The 18,457-nt window shown below is 47.0% G+C and overlaps 3 protein-coding genes across 3 annotated transcripts; all 3 read left to right on the forward strand.

Annotated features, from left to right (window-relative positions):
- The first annotated feature begins 2,396 nt into the window (after positions 1–2,396).
- On the forward strand, positions 2,397–5,706 carry zbtb8b (zinc finger and BTB domain containing 8B). The gene is made up of 6 exons (XM_047019175.1): positions 2,397–2,523; positions 3,445–3,630; positions 3,758–4,634; positions 4,856–5,034; positions 5,129–5,445; positions 5,547–5,706. The coding sequence occupies exons 2-6, from the start codon at positions 3,457–3,459 to the stop codon at positions 5,548–5,550; spliced, it is 1,551 nt and encodes a 516-aa protein (XP_046875131.1). The 5' UTR covers positions 2,397–2,523; positions 3,445–3,456; the 3' UTR covers positions 5,551–5,706.
- Positions 5,707–6,568: 862 nt separating this feature from the next.
- On the forward strand, positions 6,569–10,829 carry LOC124466847 (tissue alpha-L-fucosidase-like). Its single transcript, XM_047018759.1, has 7 exons — positions 6,569–7,096; positions 7,753–7,887; positions 8,389–8,632; positions 9,164–9,364; positions 9,607–9,797; positions 9,983–10,082; positions 10,407–10,829. Exons 1-7 carry the CDS (start codon positions 6,720–6,722, stop codon positions 10,542–10,544), a joined length of 1,386 nt encoding a protein of 461 aa, XP_046874715.1. The 5' UTR covers positions 6,569–6,719; the 3' UTR covers positions 10,545–10,829.
- A 339-nt stretch (positions 10,830–11,168) lies between these two features.
- Positions 11,169–16,554, forward strand: LOC124466848 (tissue alpha-L-fucosidase-like). Its single transcript, XM_047018760.1, has 8 exons — positions 11,169–11,731; positions 12,191–12,325; positions 12,467–12,604; positions 13,457–13,562; positions 14,196–14,396; positions 14,895–15,085; positions 15,189–15,288; positions 15,369–16,554. Exons 1-8 carry the CDS (start codon positions 11,382–11,384, stop codon positions 15,492–15,494), a joined length of 1,347 nt encoding a protein of 448 aa, XP_046874716.1. The 5' UTR covers positions 11,169–11,381; the 3' UTR covers positions 15,495–16,554.
- Positions 16,555–18,457: the final 1,903 nt, after the last annotated feature.

Below are 18,457 nucleotides of genomic sequence, written 5' to 3' on the forward strand. Positions count from 1 at the left end.
CATATTAGCCTAAAAATGATTAGTATTATCTGATCACAGAGGGATGAAGGGACAAAGGGATAGATGACACACACATTCCCACATACACACACATGCACACACACATTCCCACACATACACACTTAGAGATCTACTCACTCAGCCTTTGAGTTTACATTTACATGCAGCCTTTTTGAGTACATATTGAGACAAGAACAAGAACACATTAAAAATACACATAGTTTGACATTGGACTCACACACACACATTCCCTCTCCACCACAAGTCCACCACACTCTAGTCTGGGCTCTTTGATGTGTGACGCAGGGTCCTTCTGGGCCCCAGGCTGGATTCCTAACATTCTGAGGGAATTCAAACGTTTCTCTGCTCATGCTTGTCCTCCCGGAGATAGAGGAGACTCCTTGCTGCGGCTCCCTCCATTGTCTCCTCCCTGTAATCAGCCTGGTGGGCTGGAAGCTGCAGGGAGCTGCTGGGACAAGATACTTCACAGAACTGGATTAGGTTTGAAAACTAGTGGCAAATACTAAACACAACACAGAACACAAACAAATACATTAGCTGAATTTGAACTACCCGGAACAATGACACACATTTACATGTTATTATTTAGCTGATCTGTTATCAAAAGGACTTAGTGATGCTCAGTGAAGTTCTGAGGGCCTCCCGGCCAGGACCAATAGACAATCCTGTTCACAGTGTAACAACATCTCACCTCAGACACACCACAAGAAGGTTATGCTTTAATGATAAGAGTGCTTAAACACACTTCTTAAGTCAGTAGTCACAGACTTCCTGCTTCACAGCTGGGACATCCGGAGTACAACAGACAGCGCAGCGTCAGGTGAGAGGCTGGGTCATAGCTCCAGGTGAGAGGCTGGGTCATAGCTCCAGGTGAGAGGCTGGGTCATAGATCCATCAGCCTCGCTGATTTTACAAGTTCTCCTCCGGCTCTTCCAGGAACGGCCTGGCAGACCGGTTTATAATGGTTTATATTTAGGGGTTATGAGAGTGAATGGAGTTTTATGGGCTGCTATAAATGTCATTCTCCAAAGAGAAGCATGTTGGGAGGCTGATGTATGTACAGTTCCTCCAGGTCTTGATGCTTCCTGCTTCCCCATGGGAAAGGAGCTGAAACAAAGAATCTGTCCAGTGGCAGTCCCTATGTAGCTAGCTGGGCTGGGCTGGGCTGGGCTGGGCTGGGAGGGCTGGGCTGGGAAGGCTGGGCTGTAATGGGCTGGGCTGGGAGGGCTGGGCTGGGAGGGCTGGGCTGTAATGGGCTGGGCTGGGAGGGCTGGGCTGGGAGGGCTGGGCTGTAATGGGCTGGGCTGGGCTGGGCTGGGAGGGCTGGGCTGAGCTGAGCTGGGAGGGCTGGGAGGGCTGGGCTGGGAGGGCTGGGAGGGCTGGGCTGGGCTGTAATGGGCTGGGCTGTAATGGGCTGGGCTAGGAGGGCTGGGCTGTAATGGGCTGGGCTGGACTGGACTGGGCTGGGCTGGGCTGGGCTGGGAGGGCTGGGCTGGGCTGGGCTGGGAGGGCTGGGCTGTAATGGGCTGGGCTGGGCTGGGAGGGCTGGCCTGTAAAGGGCTGGGCTGGGCTGGGAGGGCTGGGCTGGGAGGGCTAGGCTGGGAGGGCTGGGCTGGGAGGGCTCGGAGGGCTGGGCTGGGCTGGGAGGGCTGGGAGGGCTGGGCTGGGCTGGGCTGGGCTGGGCTGGGCTGGGCTGGGCTGGGAGGGCTGGGAGGGCTGGGCTGGGAGGGCTGGGAGGGCTGGGCTGGGCTGGGAGGGCTGGGAGGGCTGGGCTGGGAGGGCTGGGCATAGTAGAAGTGGACACCACGCTGCCCCCCCCCTCCTCTCATAGTAGAAGTGGACACCAGGCTGCCCCCCCCCCCTCCTCTCATAGTAGAAGTGGACACCACGCTGCCCCCCCCCCCCCCCCCTCCTGGACACAAGGCTGGGAGCTGAAGGGAGATACTCCCCCCCCTCCCTTTGATTCAAGGAATGAAACACAACATGTTGGTAAATAGCTATGTACTACCTCACATAAAAACGCTAATGGTTGTCATAGAAACACAAAACTATTTAATGAAACCTCCAGAGGCCTCGTTCACGTCTCAACTCGTGGGGTTTAGTGAATATCTGCCCTCTAGTGATGAGAAAGGAAACGACTTCACTTTATGTTACCCAACTCCAAGTAGAACTACACAATGTTCTTGTTTTTCATTTAAATATTGATGTATTATATGTGATAATGCGTAAAAATTTAATTATATTTTAGTGTGAATAAATGAATGATGAACAAATGAATCAAGCCGTTTTTACGAATACGCATTTTAATGTTTCCTTTTTCCTCACTAGCCCCGCCTTTAGGGCGTCATCCCATGTCTGATTGGATGAATGTTTCAGGAAGAGGAAGTGGTTGCCAGCAAAGCAGAGGAGCTGAAACAGAGCTAGTTTGGTAACTAGCGACACTTTTATAAACACGTTATATATCTATGGTGGTTCGAACAACTTCTTCAAACGGCTAGCCAGGTACCGTCATTTATTACATATTTCAGATGTACTCGCAAAATGGTACAGATATGGGCAAATGTAGCTGGCAAACCTGAAAGAATGAGAGATTGCTAGCTACAGTACACAGCCAAGTGTTGTTAGCTAAATTGCTATCACTAGACTAATCTTAACACAAGCATGTTTTAACGGATGAGTTTGTATTTTAAAATGTTCAATTAGTAGGTTGTAATTTGGTATAGAGGCAATATAAGATGTATGGATATATTACTTTAGTTGATGCAGCAAATATTCGTGAGAATATTTTTATATAGATTTACGGCTCTCAAATGTTATCAAAAATGTGGCTGGTAGGGGTCATTTTTAAAAAGTGTTAAAACTCTGTATAACTCGAGACAACTATCAACTCGGCAGTAAACTTCCCTCCGTATGCCTGCAATTGTCCATTAGCTAATTGTATATAGCGGGACAAGTTATACATTACTTCTCAGCGCGAGAAATACAAGGTGTTGGTGAGAAATGGTTGAAATGCGTGAGTTTCACGGCGAATGCGTGAGACTTGAGAGCCCTGAAACATACGATAATGGGGTCTGGAACGTTGGGTAATTTGAACTGTGATAATGCAGCCCGGTACACGAGAGAGCTTTACAAAGTGCATAGGTCACTGACAATAACAACAAGATAGCCCCAAAAACATTGCGGGTTGCCAAAACATGAAGCACACATTGTGAACAACCAAAACTCGTTAGCAGTGGTACACAAAGGTACTAAATTCAGACATCTCTCCCATCTCTCTGTATCACTCCTTTACCACTTTCTCTTGTTCAACAACTTCATAACTGTCCTTTATCCACCCCTCTCTCTCCTTACTCTCTCTCACTGTCCTCTCAAATGTCTCTCTCCCTACTCTCTTGAATCTCTTTCCCCCTCTCCCCTCCACAGCTAGTTAGGCAGATGGAGGTTCCGTCCTACCAGGCCAGGCTTCTCTCTGAGCTGGATGAGCAGCGGAGGAGGGACTTCTTCTGCGACTGCAGCATCCTGGTGGAAGGGCGGGTCTTCAAGGCACATCGCAACATCCTGTTTGCCAGCAGCGGCTACTTCCGTGCCTTATTGGTCCACTACCTACAGGTGAGACAGGTTTACACTACATACAGGTTAGACAGGTTTACACTACCTACAGGTGAGACAAGTCTCTGGTCCAAACTGTCTCTAAATGTATTCTTGTGACCTCTTTACCTAACCCTCCCTCCCTCAGGACAACGGTCAGGGCCACAGCACGGCCTCTCTGGACATTGTGACGGCAGAGGCCTTCTCGTCCATCTTGGACTTCCTGTACTCGGGCCGTCTGGGCCTCAGCAGCTCCAATGTGATAGAGGTGATGTCAGCTGCCAGCTACCTCCAGATGACAGACGTGGTCAGCTTCTGCAAGAGCTACATCCGATCCTCCCTGGAGATCTGCTCCCGCCAGAGGGAGGAGGGGAAGGAGAGGGGCGGGGGAAGCGGGGAGGCTGATAGTGGAACCCCTGCCCTCCCCCCTGCCCCCTCCACACTCCCCCCCTCCCCCCTGGGGCCCATGGCAGCCCCCTCTCTGGGGCCCTGTGGGGGTCCTGTTGTGGTTTCAGATGCGTCAAACTCTATGCGGGCCCCCTTGGCGGCAGCCCCCTCCGCCACTGGCGCTGTCAGGGACTCTGAGAGCGATGGCAGCCCCAGGAGGGAGTGCCTGTCTGTGGGTGGGCAGGGGCCCAGGGACCACTCCCAGCCCTCCTCCTCCTCCTCCACATCCTCGGGGCTGTCGCTGGTGTTGGTGCACCCAAAGATAGAATACGATCCGGACGAAGAGCTAACCCTATCCTCTGACGATAAAGACCTGTTCAGCAACGAAGCCCCTCATCATGACAGGCTGCTCCCCAGCAGCTCCAACCCCAGTGGTGAGCGCTCCACCCTGGGCTACAGTGGCTACCATGCCCTGGGCCGAGATGGAGGAGCCAGTCCCCACAGGGACAGAGGGGAACAAGGCCAGATGCTTGCCCAGGGAATAAGCTTTGGACCTGGGGCAGGCAGAGTGGACGAGGGCCCTGGTCTGGGGCCGTCCAGCATGGAGATCCACAGTGACTGGTATGGAGAGGACACAGGTATGTCATTCAGACCAGTTCCTGACCGGCCCTCCTTTCCAGGTGTGTGATGATGTGGCAGCGATGCCTAGGTCTCATCACATTAACAACGTGATTCAGGCAATAGTATTCCATATTGATAGTTAATTATTTGGGCTTAAATCACAGTAGTCTTATTTTTTTGATAATCTATATCTACTGTATGCCCTGGTTACCTGTGGTTGCTCTGTCTCCCCCTGCAGGTGACGGAGTGCTGGTGCCAGTGAAGCTCCACCGCTGTCCCTTCTGTCCGTACGCGGCCAAGCAGAAAGGCATCCTGAAGAGACACGTGCGCTGCCACACTGGGGAGAGGCCCTTCCCCTGCCAGCTATGTGGCAAGAGGTTCACCAGGCAGGAGCACCTCCGCAGCCACGCACTGAGTGTAAGCTCCTTTACCTCTGACCCTTCACCCCTGACCCTAACACTGTTAACACAGTGTGGTGTGTGTATGTTAACACGGTGTGTGTGTGTGTCAGGTGCATCGCTCCAGCTGGCCTGTGGTGTGTAAGGGCTGCAGGCGCTCCTTCAGCGGGGTGGTGTCCAGCGGCCTGAAGCGCTTTGGCCTGTGTGACAGCTGCACCTGCGTCTCCACCACCCACCAGGACACCGCCCACCTGGACCAAGCCCACCACACCAGCCAACCAGGAGACGGAGAGCACGGGGACGGGGACACGGATTGGTCGAGTTTCATGGAGGATGTAGAGGAAGTGGAGGTTGGGGCCAATATGGAGGAGAGGCTGGAGGAGAGGAGGGGACTCCACACTGCACAGCTCCCTCTGGGGACAGGCATGATGTAAGAGCTCCCCCTCTCTCTCTTCTCTCCCTCCTCCTCCTCTCATCACACAGATGGATACCAGGGTTTTGAACCTGAGATTCTACTCCCTCTGCTTTCAGCTGAGTGACAGAAAGGGCCAAACCTTTTTCAGGGGTGTTCGTCAAGACCAGGGGTCTCCCACCCTGCGCCGGGAGAAAGACCCGCCTCTCCAGGAGCAGGGTTGGAGTGTAACCCTACAGGAGGGTATCTCTCCAGGAGCAGGGTTGGAGTGTAACCCTACAGGAGGGTATCTCTCCAGGAGCAGGGTTGGAGTGTAACCCTACAGGAGGGTATCTCTCCAGGAGCAGGGTTGGAGTGTAACCCTACAGGAGGGTATCTCTCCAGGAGCAGGGTTGGAGTGTAACCCTACAGGAGGGTATCTCTCCAGGAGCAGGGTTGGAGTGTAACCCTACAGGAGGGTATCTCTCCAGGAGCAGGGTTGGAGTGTAACCCTACAGGAGGATATCTCTCCAGGAACAGGGTTGGAGTGTAACCCTACAGGAGGGTATCTCTCCAGAAGCAGGGTTGGAGTGTAACCCTACAGGAGGATATCTCTCCAGGAGAAGGGTTGGAGTGTAACCCTACAGGAGGGTATCTCTCCAAGAGCAGGGTTGGAGTGCCCTGCTCTAAATGAACACTCATCTTTCTCACTCTCAGAACAGAGAAGTCATAGAGACCACACTGTGAACTTTTAAAAGTATCTCTTTGTTTGAATAATTCAAATTATACTATATCATTGCCATCTTGGGGTACCAGCCAATCACCTATTTATGCCAATTGCAAGATTATGTAAACCTATTTATTAAGCAGGTGTAGGAAAACATGTAATCTGCAATTAAATTTGCCACTGTATGTATTGTATTGAATGAATATAAAATGCTTAAGGAAATCATGTCTTATTACTTGTTAAGCCCTGTTTTGAGCATGTGAGTAATGTCATTCTATCCTTTTTCTATTGTGATACATTAAACATTATTTCAGTAACCCTGTTGAAGATAAATACATCAGTTTCATTTAAATGTCGTGCAACGAACTTTGTACAACTTGTTGTGTACTTCCCCGCCGCGATATGTGGTAAGTAACCAGGTGACCAGGCCGGGATTTCCAGTTCAGCTCGTTCTGCTGCTTTGTCTCTATTTGCATTGACAAATACCGCAAGTCAGATGATACCTCTCTTTAGTGTGTGAGTGTTGGATGTTTTTCTCACTCCGACGGAAAGTGTTCCACTGTAGGTTATAAACCTTCAATAACTCATGAAGGTTTACAAAATGTTGCTGACCAGTTTCGTTCTGCCGGCTGTGGTGCTCGCGGTGTTTTCAGGGGAACATGCAGAGGCCGTGAAATACACCGCGGACTGGGTGAGTCTTGATGCCAGGCCGCTGCCGAAATGGTACGACGAAGCCAAAATCGGGATTTTCATTCACTGGGGTGTATTCTCAGTACCTGGATTTGGTCAATACAGCGAGTGGTTCTGGTGCAATTGGCAATCAACGAAACGGGCGGCAGAAATCGAGTTCATGAGGACAAATTATCCTCCTGGTTTTACTTACGAGGATTTTGCGCCCGACTTTCACGGAAAATTTTTCGACCCTGATTCTTGGACTGATATTATTCAAGCTTCAGGTGCAAAGTAAGTTCAAAGTATCGAAACAATATTTAACAATCTTACATTTAAACTATTTTATTAACTTAGTCACATTTTACGATCTGGGGCTATCTTGTTGTTATTATCAGTGACGTATGCACTTTGTAAAGCTCTCTCTTGGAAGTCGCTTTGGATAAAAGCGTCTGCTAAAAGAATTAATGTAAATGTAAATCTGGCCAAGTTCCGCGTGCCTATTCCAGGTGGGTTAGGGTTAACCCTCAATCAGCACAACCAGCAGAGGGCGCCAAAAAGACTGGTAAAAGTTGGAAGTACCGACTACAATAAATAGTGAATTAAAGCAGGCTACTGATACCAGAAAAATCGACTTAGACCAAAGTACAGTAAATCAATTTAACACAATTATATTACTGTGCGGTTAAATAGATTAATATAAATTCAGAGACCATAAAACGAAAACGGCTTATTCTCAATAAGGACGTTGATGCTTTTACAGTGTGTTACTATAGTCGTTTAGATCCATTGTCTCAAATCACACTTCCTTTCCCCATGGAAGAGTTTAGCGGTCTTGTTAAATGTAGCCAACAATTACATAAGCCTAATAAACATGAAGTCAATGTCTCTGATGGGTGTTGTGAATCTGTGTGCGTGTGTGCACATGTATTTCGGTTGCCATCCACCAGGTACGTGGTGTTTACAACCAAGCATCACGAGGGCTTCACCAACTGGGGATCTAAGTACTCGTGGAACTGGAACTCCGTGGACACCGGGCCCCACCGGGATGTGGTGGGGGAGCTCGCGGCAGCCATCAGGAAGACGTGAGTCCTCTGATTAACACGCCGCTTCTGAATGCAGCTCGAAATATATCCTTCCTTCACCCACCAGCAGGTTAGAAGGACATAGCTCAGAAGTCTAAAGATTCAAATCTCACCTGCAGTTGCTTTGGATAAAGACGTCTGCTAAACGAATAAAGCATTATTACATTATATTGAGGGTATGCATAATTTTATACAAACTTCTATTTTAATGGCATGCATGTGCAGCTGGTGTGGACCGATCAGATTGGTGATGTCTCTATTCAGGGAGGAAGGTTAACTTGCATTACATACACACAGAGAAATAACATCTCTGTAAACTGAACATATCCTTAACATTTCATATATTTAAAGAGACCAGAAACTCTCAGATGCACCTTGATGAAATATACCAAACATGAAATGAAGGTTATGTGCTTATTCGGAGCCTCGTAACACATAAACAGCATTGTTGTCACATAGAATGTTACCCAGTAAACACGTGTTCCTACCATATTCTGATAGGTCAGTGCACCTGGGACTGTACCATTCCCTCTTTGAATGGTTCCACCCACTCTATCTAGCTGACAAGGCCTCGGGGTTCAAGAGCCAGAACTTTGTGTTCGGAAAAGTTCTTCCTGAACTTATGCACCTGGTGAAGACGTACCAGCCAGAGCTGATCTGGTCTGATGGGGACTGGGAGGCCCCTGATTCCTACTGGAACTCCACACACTTCCTGGCCTGGCTCTACAACGACAGCCCTGTAAAGGTGCAGGACACTACACACACACTACACGACAGCCCTGTAAAGGTGCAGGACACTACACACACACCTGCTATATACACACCTGCTACACACACACCTGATATACATACACCTGATATACATACACGCCTGAGCAGAACACTACACTTTGGAGGTCAATCAATGAAAACACCAACTATTTCCTATGGTAAACATCATGTTATAGAACCATGGCATTTACATTTACATTTATGCATTTAGCAGACGCTTTTATCCAAAGCGACTTCCAAGAGAGAGCTTTACAAAAGAGCATAGGTCACTGATCATAACAACGAGGTAGTCCCAAACATTGCAAGCAGCCAAAACATGAAGCATACATTGTGAAAAAACTAAACAAGTGCCAAAGGGAAGACCCAAAAAGCATGCTGTTATCAGCATGTATTAAGTTACAAATTAAAACAACATGAACCACAAAAAGTGCTGTAGCTGTAGAGTACAGTAGGTGTTACCATGGTGTCCATGTGGCTTGCTGATGTCCTTGATGTCCTTCCTCAGGATGTGGTGGTGACCAATGACAGGTGGGGGAAGGGCTGCTACTGTAAACATGGAGGGTACTTCAACTGTGCTGATAGGTACAGCCCAGGACAGCTGCCCAATCACAAGTGGGAAAAATGTCAGTCAATCGACCTTCATTCTTGGGGTTACCGTAGAAACATGAGGCTGGATGAGCTGATGGACCTGCCTACCATCATAAAGGTGAGAGGTCACACAGGAAGTGACTTGTAGATGGTGTCAAGTTCAAAGTTTATCTAATTTCAGAGCTATAGTGTCTTACGTGCCTAAAATTTTACAAGAAAAAGATCAAGATAGATCCCTAACCCTCTCTCCATGTTTTCCTGCCTGCTTTGTTTACTCTTTTTCTTTCTCCCCTCCCCTCTCTCTCTCTCCCTCCCTCTCCCCTCCCCTCTCTGCCTCCCCTCCTCCTCCACCTCTGTCAGGACCTGGTGACCACGGTTGCCATGGGAGGTAACTACCTGCTGAACGTGGGCCCCACCCCAGACGGGATGCTGCCCCCCCTGTTTGAGGAGAGGCTGAGGGGCATGGGGGCCTGGCTGGGGGTCAACGGGGACGCCATCTACGGCTCCCAACCCTGGAGGGTGCAGATGGAGAACACCTCCCTGCCAATCTGGTGAGGGGGAGGAGGCGTAGTAAGGAGGGGTGGCGTTGGAGGGGTATGAAGGGGAGGAGGAGGGGCAGAAAGGGGAGAAAAGGGGAGTTGGGGCGTATCTCAGAGGACGTATAAATACATGTGTCGGTAGACTTGGTAACATGTTGTGTTGATTGAGGTTCAGTCATGGGTGTGGTTCTTTATAGGTACACTGCCAAGAACACGACTGTGTATGCAATACTACTGGCACGGCCATCTGAGTACCTCCTAACCCTCCACACCCCCATTACCACACCTGCTACCCAGGTAAGGATTAGCCTCACGTGTATGTAAGGATTCAAACCTTGATCATTGAAATGCAGTCATGATAATGAAGGCTAATGTATTATCTTGCCGGGTGGGAAGGGTCTGGGTCATTAGAAGAATTATTAGGACACAGTGAAACTGAAAACGGACAATAGACTCATGTTATAAAACCAATTACACACATAAACTGTGTATGTATATATGTATGTATGTGTGTGTGTGTGTGTGTGTGTGTGTGTGTGTGTGTGTGTGTGTGTGTGTGTGTGTGTGTGTGTGTGTGTGTGTGTGTGTGAATGCGTGCATGCATGTGTGTTTGTGTTCAAGGTGTTCCTGCTGGGTAAGTTCCCGTTACTTCTCAAGTGGGCCCCGTTGACTCCAACAGCAGGGATGATCCTTCTGCTGCCTGACCTTTCAGCGAGCCCTGGGCAGGCCTGGACCCTCAAGCTGCTGGGCGTTAAGTGAGCCCTGGGCAGGGCTGAAGCTGCTTTTGCAACTCAAAGGGACAGACTTTATGTGTAGCCATTAGTGCTGCAGTATTGGTGAACCCTCCTGTTCCTTTAGATGTGAGTCAGTTTACCCGTTCACCCTACTTGCCTCGGGGCAAATGTACCTGTACTTACTGTAAATAATTTTGGATAAGAGCGTCTGCTAAATGACTAAATGTAAAATGTGTCTGGATCGATTTTAATAAGATTAAGGTAAAAACTACTTTCTCAAGCAAGTAAAATGTAATGGAACGCCTTTAAATGCTTAGTTTCTGGGAGTTTTTCCTTGTCTTCCTTGAGGGTTTAGGTTGGTTGAGGGGCAGTTCTATGGGCGTATATGAAGCCTTCTGTGACATGCTTGCGTATAAAAAGGGCTATACAAATAAATATTTATTTGATTTTTGATTTAAATACTTATTTTTGATTAATTATATCTATAAAAAAATGCAAGTTCTTAAATGACATGTATTTAGCTAACTAGTATGCAGTACTAGATCTTTTGAAAAAATGTAAATGCCACAAAACCTTGACCATATCTACATTTATGCAACAACAAAAAACACCAGGCTCGTTGTTTTTCCTTCCTTCTCCTATTTGATTGGTTACACAGTCATTTGACCGGAGTCACGTGATGGAGGTACACTACGATAACATCATGTGCATCCCGGAACCATAGGAGCAGCCCACATATTCGTTTTTATTAAAAAACAATTGTATTTCTCTGGAGCTGTGGGGCGGTAGGTGGGACAGTTATAGGCGTTAGACCAGAGGACATCGTGCACCAACGACAAGCCGGACAGTAGCCTACTTGACCATGTTTGCTCAGGCAGCCTTTGTATGGCTGTGCGTCTCTCTCCTGTTGTCAAAAACCGCCGCCCGGTATGAAGCCAACTGGGCCAGTTTGGATGCTAGGCCGTTACCGTCGTGGTACGACGAAGCAAAATTTGGGATCTTTGTACACTGGGGAGTGTTCTCGGTACCAGGGTTCGGCAGCGAGTGGTTCTGGTGGCACTGGAAAGGACATCCAACGGACCCGAAGTATGTTGACTACATGAAACAGAACTATCCTCCAGAGTTCACCTATGCCGAGTTTGCACCCCAGTTCCAAGCCCAGTTCTTTGACCCGGAGGAATGGGCCGATATATTTCAGTCTTCCGGTGCCAAGTGAGTCAATTCTTTTCGTTTTTATATTCTTACATTTACATTATATTTACATTTATTCATTTAGCAGACGCTTTTATCCAAAGCGACTTCCAAGAGAGAGCTTTACAAAGTGCATAGGTCACTGATAATAACAACAAGATAGCCCCAAAGCATTGCGGGTAGCCAAAAACAAGAAGTACACATTGTGAACAACCAAAAAATAAGTGCTAAAGGGAAGAAACCATAAGAGCATGTAGTTAAGCAAGTTACAATTAAACAACATGAATCTCTAAGTGCAAGTGTACCTGTAGGAAAGCAATAAAAAAATAGGATTAACTAAAATAGAATACAACCGTTTAAATCAACTACCACTAACCAACAAGAGCAACAGTCTAAGCAATTCTTGCTTCCAAATTCCAAATTAAACGGAAAGACTTTGCCAGATCCCGCAAGTTATACGAAATTCATCTGTGATTTCAGGTACGTGGTTCTAACCGCCAAACATCACGAGGGCTTCACTAACTGGCAGTCTCCATACTCGTGGAATTGGAATTCCGTTGACACCGGGCCACACCGAGACCTCGTCGGTGACTTGGGAGAGGCAGTACGCAACAGGTATAAACAAAAAAAAATTCTCTCACATATTTGGGATTTTATCGATGTTTTAGGTAGGCCCAAGTGTCAGTCACAACACAACCACATAAATAATGTTCACTTTTATTTGACTGATTTGTGTTACTTTTCCGTCACACCCAGGTCGTTGCACTACGGACTCTACAATTCACTGTTTGAATGGTTTAATCCCCTATACCTGGCAGACAAAGCGAACGGCTTCAAAACTCAAGACTTTGTCTTCCATAAACTGCTGCCAGAGCTTTACAACATGGTTGTAAGGTAAAGGACACCCTAAAATTTCGTTACACTAGTGCACAGTGCCCGTGATAAAATGGGTGGCACACACAGATAAGTGTGGAACTCTCTAATTTGCATCACATCAAACACAGGATGAGCATGCATTGGCAGGGCAGCTGTGGTGGCGTATACGGGGCGGTTCTAGTGGGCCCCGTATACCTGGGTCAAAGTCCAGGGCCTATTTTTACTCCCAGTCCGTCCCTGCCTCCACATCATCTATTCTAGTCACTTGTAAACATAATAAAAGCAATATCTCATTATTTTAAACAAATTGCAAATGCTTTAGTACATTCATGCAAATCATTTGTATTTTCTGTATCGCACTGACAATTTATTTGTTAATGTCTTATGCCTGTTTTCGGCTCGTGACATCCATTTGGAGTCAGCTTGGTGCTGCTGAGTCCAGAGCGAAGAGAGCAAGCCAAACTGGCGGCAAATTATTTTTAGAAAATGTCTAAATGCTTATTCAAACATCGTCAATCGCAGCACTGCACTCTGTTGGATTATAAAGAGGACACCTGAAAAATATGAATTTAGCAGACTACCCGGTTGTCAAGATAATCGTTGGAAACTCGCTGCCCTAAAAACCCATTCTAATATGCGGTCTAATACAAACACACAGAGATTCCTGGCATTATTAGAGAGATAATTATAGGTTACAAATATATGTATCGTTTGCTTGCACTGAAGTTTAGTTCTCCTTATGGCTTGTGTAAAATGGGTCTTGTAGTAGATTATTACTTCATGTAAAAAGCACTGTTACAGCTTGTTATGGCACACTCAGTCCCCCTTCCCCCAACACACACACACGTTACATGCCTGAGTGTTGTGCAGGTACCAGCCAGAGCTGATCTGGTCTGATGGGGACTGGGAGGCCCCTGATTCCTACTGGAACTCCACACACTTCCTGGCCTGGCTCTACAACGACAGCCCTGTAAAGGTGCAGGACACTACACACACACTACACGACAGCCCTGTAAAGTTGCAGGACACTACACACACACTACACGACAGCCCTGTAAAGGTGCAGGACACTACACACACACCTGCTATATACACACCTGCTACACACACCTGCTATATACACACCTGCTACACACACCTCTGCTAGATACACACCTGATATACACACACCTGCTACACGCTAAGTTTGCTAGTTATTTTGGCACCCAGATAAAAGTCCTGGGTCTAACCTGGTCACCCCAGCAGAAAGGTTGTGGATATGCCCCTGATACCTACCTAACCCTAACCCTGATACCTACCTAACCCTGATACCTACCTAACCCTAACCCTGATACCTACCTAACCCTGATACCTACCTAACCCTAACCCTGATACCTACCTAACCCTGATACCTACCTAACCCTAACCCTGATACCTACCTAACCCTAACCCTGATACCTACCTAACCCTAACCCTGATACCTACCACACAGAGATACAGCAACACGTTTTGGATCACATCAATGTCATTGTAATTTACTGTGTTTGTGGTCACGGTAAAAGGTAATAATTTAGGTTATTTCTTCAGCATGATTGGTGATTGGATTGTATTTGTGTCCATCATCCTCCAGGACACCATTGTGACTAATGACAGGTGGGGGGCGGGCTGCTCCTGCAAACATGGCGGCTACTATAACTGTGCAGACAAGTACACGCCAGGAGTCCTGCCCAATCACAAGTGGGAGAAGTGCACGTCTGTGGACACCGCCTCCTGGGGTTACCGTAGAAACATGAAGATGTTTGAGCTGATGGACCTGCCTAGTATTATACAGGTGTGGGTTTGTGTGGGCTCTCTCTCTGATCAGACGCATATCAGGCCTGTTTTCCTCTTGAACATCCTAATTTTTAAATGACGATTCAATGAAAATGAAATTTGAATGGCGTTTCACTCGCACTGTTGTAACATGTGTTCACCCTGCTACTTCGTGTCAGGCTCGTTTCATGAAGTAAGAAATGATTTTCCCTTTTCTCGTGTCAATGATCTGTCAAAGACAAGAACAATGAATCACCTCTAAACAACTAGAGTTCAGGCAGGTGATTAGTCTCTAAAAGTTTGCTTAACTAGGTTGGTCTTCGTCTTCTACGGGTACTGCATTATAAACTAACTAGCGGTGCGGGCTTGTGGGATGGCCAAATTACAGCAATATGGGGACTTTTTTTTAAGGCGGAGTGAGAAAAGCCTTAGGCGGGCCGCCTTAGCTTTTTCAACGCAGGAAAAACCCTGACATCCCTTCTTTGCTGTTTGTTCATTGCTGTTGCTTTTAAAACAGGACCTGGTGACCACGGTTGCCATGGGAGGTAACTACCTGCTGAACGTGGGCCCCACCCCAGACGGGATGCTGCCCCCCCTGTTTGAGGAGAGGCTGAGGGGCATGGGGGCCTGGCTGGGGGTCAACGGGGACGCCATCTACGGCTCCCAACCCTGGAGGGTGCAGATGGAGAACACCTCCCTGCCAATCTGGTGAGGGGGAGGGGGAGGAGGGATTAGGGACTCACTGTGGGAGGGACCCTCTGATGCCTTTTGTTTGTGTGTCTCTCTCTCCCCTCCCTCCCCCTCCTCTCAGTTATACTTCTAAAGGGACCAGTGTGTATGCATTTCTTCTCACCAAGCCTCCGACAGCGACCCTCAAGCTGTCTGCACCCCTGACAAGCGAGACCACCACAGTAAGGCCATCACTAGCTTCATCATCATTATTGTGCACAACATCTGTATGCTACAGTGTTGACCTTTAACCCTGTACCAGGTGACCCTGCAGGGCCAGGGCCTGAGCTGGGCTCCCCTGCTCCCCTCAGGCCTCATCGTGTTGCTGCCTGAGCTACCCTTCACCCCCGGCCAGGCCTGGACGCTGCGGCTGGATAGCGTGCAGTAGATCCACCTGGAGCCCTGTAGCACCAGCATCTGGTACTGCTGCCTCAGTCAGACTGACCTGATGATGGGGTACCAGCAACTAGGACGACAGGCTGGCGGCTGTGCAGGTGTGAGAGTCCTCACATGCTCACAGGGATCAAACAAGGATAACATTTGTCAGTAGTTTAATTGTACTGCGATGCTCTGAATGAGTCAGATTCATATTTTTATTACTTTGTCACTCTCCCTAGTCCTTTTTGAAAAGCCTTTGATTGTTAATTGCGATGTTTTAATCAGCAGATAGTGGTTTTAATCAGAAGATGGTTGTTTTAATCAGAAGATGGTTGTTTTAATCAGAGGATGGTTGTTTTAATAAGAGGATAGTTGTGAATGAAGGTTTTAGGGTTAGTGGTGGTCTCACATAGCCTGACGTTTTCTCAGAAACCTCCGTTGGGCTGTGATTATTGGGAGTGTTTCAACCGAACTCGTAAAACAAATAATGCCTCTTCGCTCAATTGGATAGACCTGCAACCAATCAGAGCAACGTAATATGTTAACTTTTACCGCATCCCATAGGAAGGAGGGCAAAAACATATTTGAGATCAACAAATGCCTTGATCGCGTTTCTCTGTTCCTCTTTCAAAATGGATGCGCTGTCGATGTCTTCTAAAACAGACTCGATGGCAGAATCATAACATCTCAGCTCTCCAGCGGTAGCCATGTTTGTTAAAAACGAATTCAACTCAAGCGCTCTTTCGTGACGTGGTTGATTACGTTACTGTTGATCATCTGTCCATCATCGTATAATGCCCGCCCTGACAATTTGATTGGTCTGAACAGCTCCTGTTCGGACATAGTTTTTCCCCAACCGAGGTTCTCCAGACCCAACTTCCCGACCAAAATGTTTTGTTCTGGGCGGGGCCAAGTTGGGCTGGCAGCCAGGCTAGGTCTCACAGACTTCACTTTATCTTTCACTTCTCTGTGGGCAAAATTAGATTTTAAAATGTTTTTGAATTAAGAAATTATATATTTTATTTAACAATTTTGTAAAATATTTACAATAAAAAAGCATTTTTCATTAATGGGCAGGTGGTTTCCTATTTAGCAGGAGAGGTGTTGGGGTCAGGTCATACTGATGTAGGGTTCATACTGATGTAGGGGTCAGGTCATACTGATGTAGGGTTCATACTGATGTAGGAGTCATACTGATGTAGGAGTCATACTGATGTAGGGGTCAGGTCATACTGATGTAGGGTTCATACTGATGTAGGAGTCATACTGATGTAGGGGTCAGGTCATACTGATGTAGGGTTCATACTGATGTAGGAGTCATACTGATGTAGGGGTCAGGTCATACTGATGTAGGGGTCATACTGATGTAGGAGTCATACTGATGAAGGGGTCAGGTCATACTGATGTAGGGGTCATACTGATGTAGGGGTTATACTGATGAAGGGGTCAGGTCATACTGATGTAGGGGTCATACTGATGTAGGGGTCAGGTCATACTGATGTAGGGGTCATACTGATGTAGGGGTCATACTGATGTAGGAGTCAGGTCATACTGATGTAGGGGTCATACTGATGTAGGAGTCAGGTCATACTGATGTAGGGGTCAGGTCATACTGATGTAGGGGTCATACTGATGTAGGAGTCATACTGATGTAGGAGTCAGGTCATACTGGATTCAGGGCTTGAAGAAAGACAAAGACAAACACGTATCCTTTTTCATTTCACTCGCTAAAAATAGCTTTATAATAATCATATTAATAGTAATAATAGAAGCCATTAGAAAATGTTGGACAACGGTTGCCAGGGATACATTCTGTGTTGGGTAAACCACATCACAGTGTGCCATTTCTCTGGTTTCAGCTAGCAGTGATTTCTACATATCTATCTCAGTAAACATTGATCAATAAATTAATATCTTTATATATGTACAAAAGAAAGCGATATACACAAGACACCAAACATAATTATGATTAATAGTTTAACTGTGCTACACTCTCTCTCATTGGTTGGCACATCTTCAGGCCACCCCCTCTGGAGCACTCTCGACCAATCAGGATGTTTTTTTTTTCATGCATCTGTGCATCCATTGGTGGCTTAAACAGGTTCTTCACTATGGCATCACTATTGCTATATCCTCCTGTCACTCCACTTTACAAAACAAAAGTAAAAGTCAGATGATCAATTTTCAGACCAACATAAAAGACACAGATACTGTTTGGTGAGCACATGTCCTAGCTTGACACAGAGTCAAACTCGTATAAAAAATGAACATGAAACGGACATATTTTAACTCCAAAGAACAGTCTCTGTGTGAAACCTGCAGCCGGCTGGGGGAGGACAGGAGACACCAAGAGAGAGAAAGGGAAAGTGGAAATAGAAGAGTTTGTTTTTGCTACATTATATAAATACTACTGAGAATCTGGGAGGAGACTGGTTCTACCTCCTCCAAGACCGGAAGTAACGGAGTCTGAGTAAAACGGCATACCGTGGACGAGCTGAGCGTTCTGTCTGTCAGCCTGTCTGTCTGTCTCCCCTGACGCCATACACAGTCACCATTTCTTCCTCCCTCTACAGTTGCAGCCAAAAAGTGATCTCCCTAGAAAAGGCTACTTTAACTGGACACAAAACACGCCCTTGATTACAGGTTCCCATATAATTTAAATTACAATACTATTCAGAATAATGACAGCAATGGCAATAATAAGTAGTAGGACTAATAATTATACTAATAATACTAATAATTGTTCTATGTCATATTGGTAAGATTAACGTCCATTGGCAACATAATATTTACATGTAGTTAAACATAAGGGTGATTAGTAAATATGTAATTACACAGTAATTACTCTGTTGTTGTCTACAAGCCCACACGGGTCCATGTGAGCCAAGGTTACTGTGTGGACGGTCCATGCTACATCATACACACGCTACCACTGAACACTTCCACCTGTGACTACAGTCTTGTCACTACAAG

This window comes from Hypomesus transpacificus, chromosome 4 (genome assembly GCF_021917145.1).
Source record: "Hypomesus transpacificus isolate Combined female chromosome 4, fHypTra1, whole genome shotgun sequence".
Lineage (NCBI taxonomy): Eukaryota > Metazoa > Chordata > Actinopteri > Osmeriformes > Osmeridae > Hypomesus > Hypomesus transpacificus.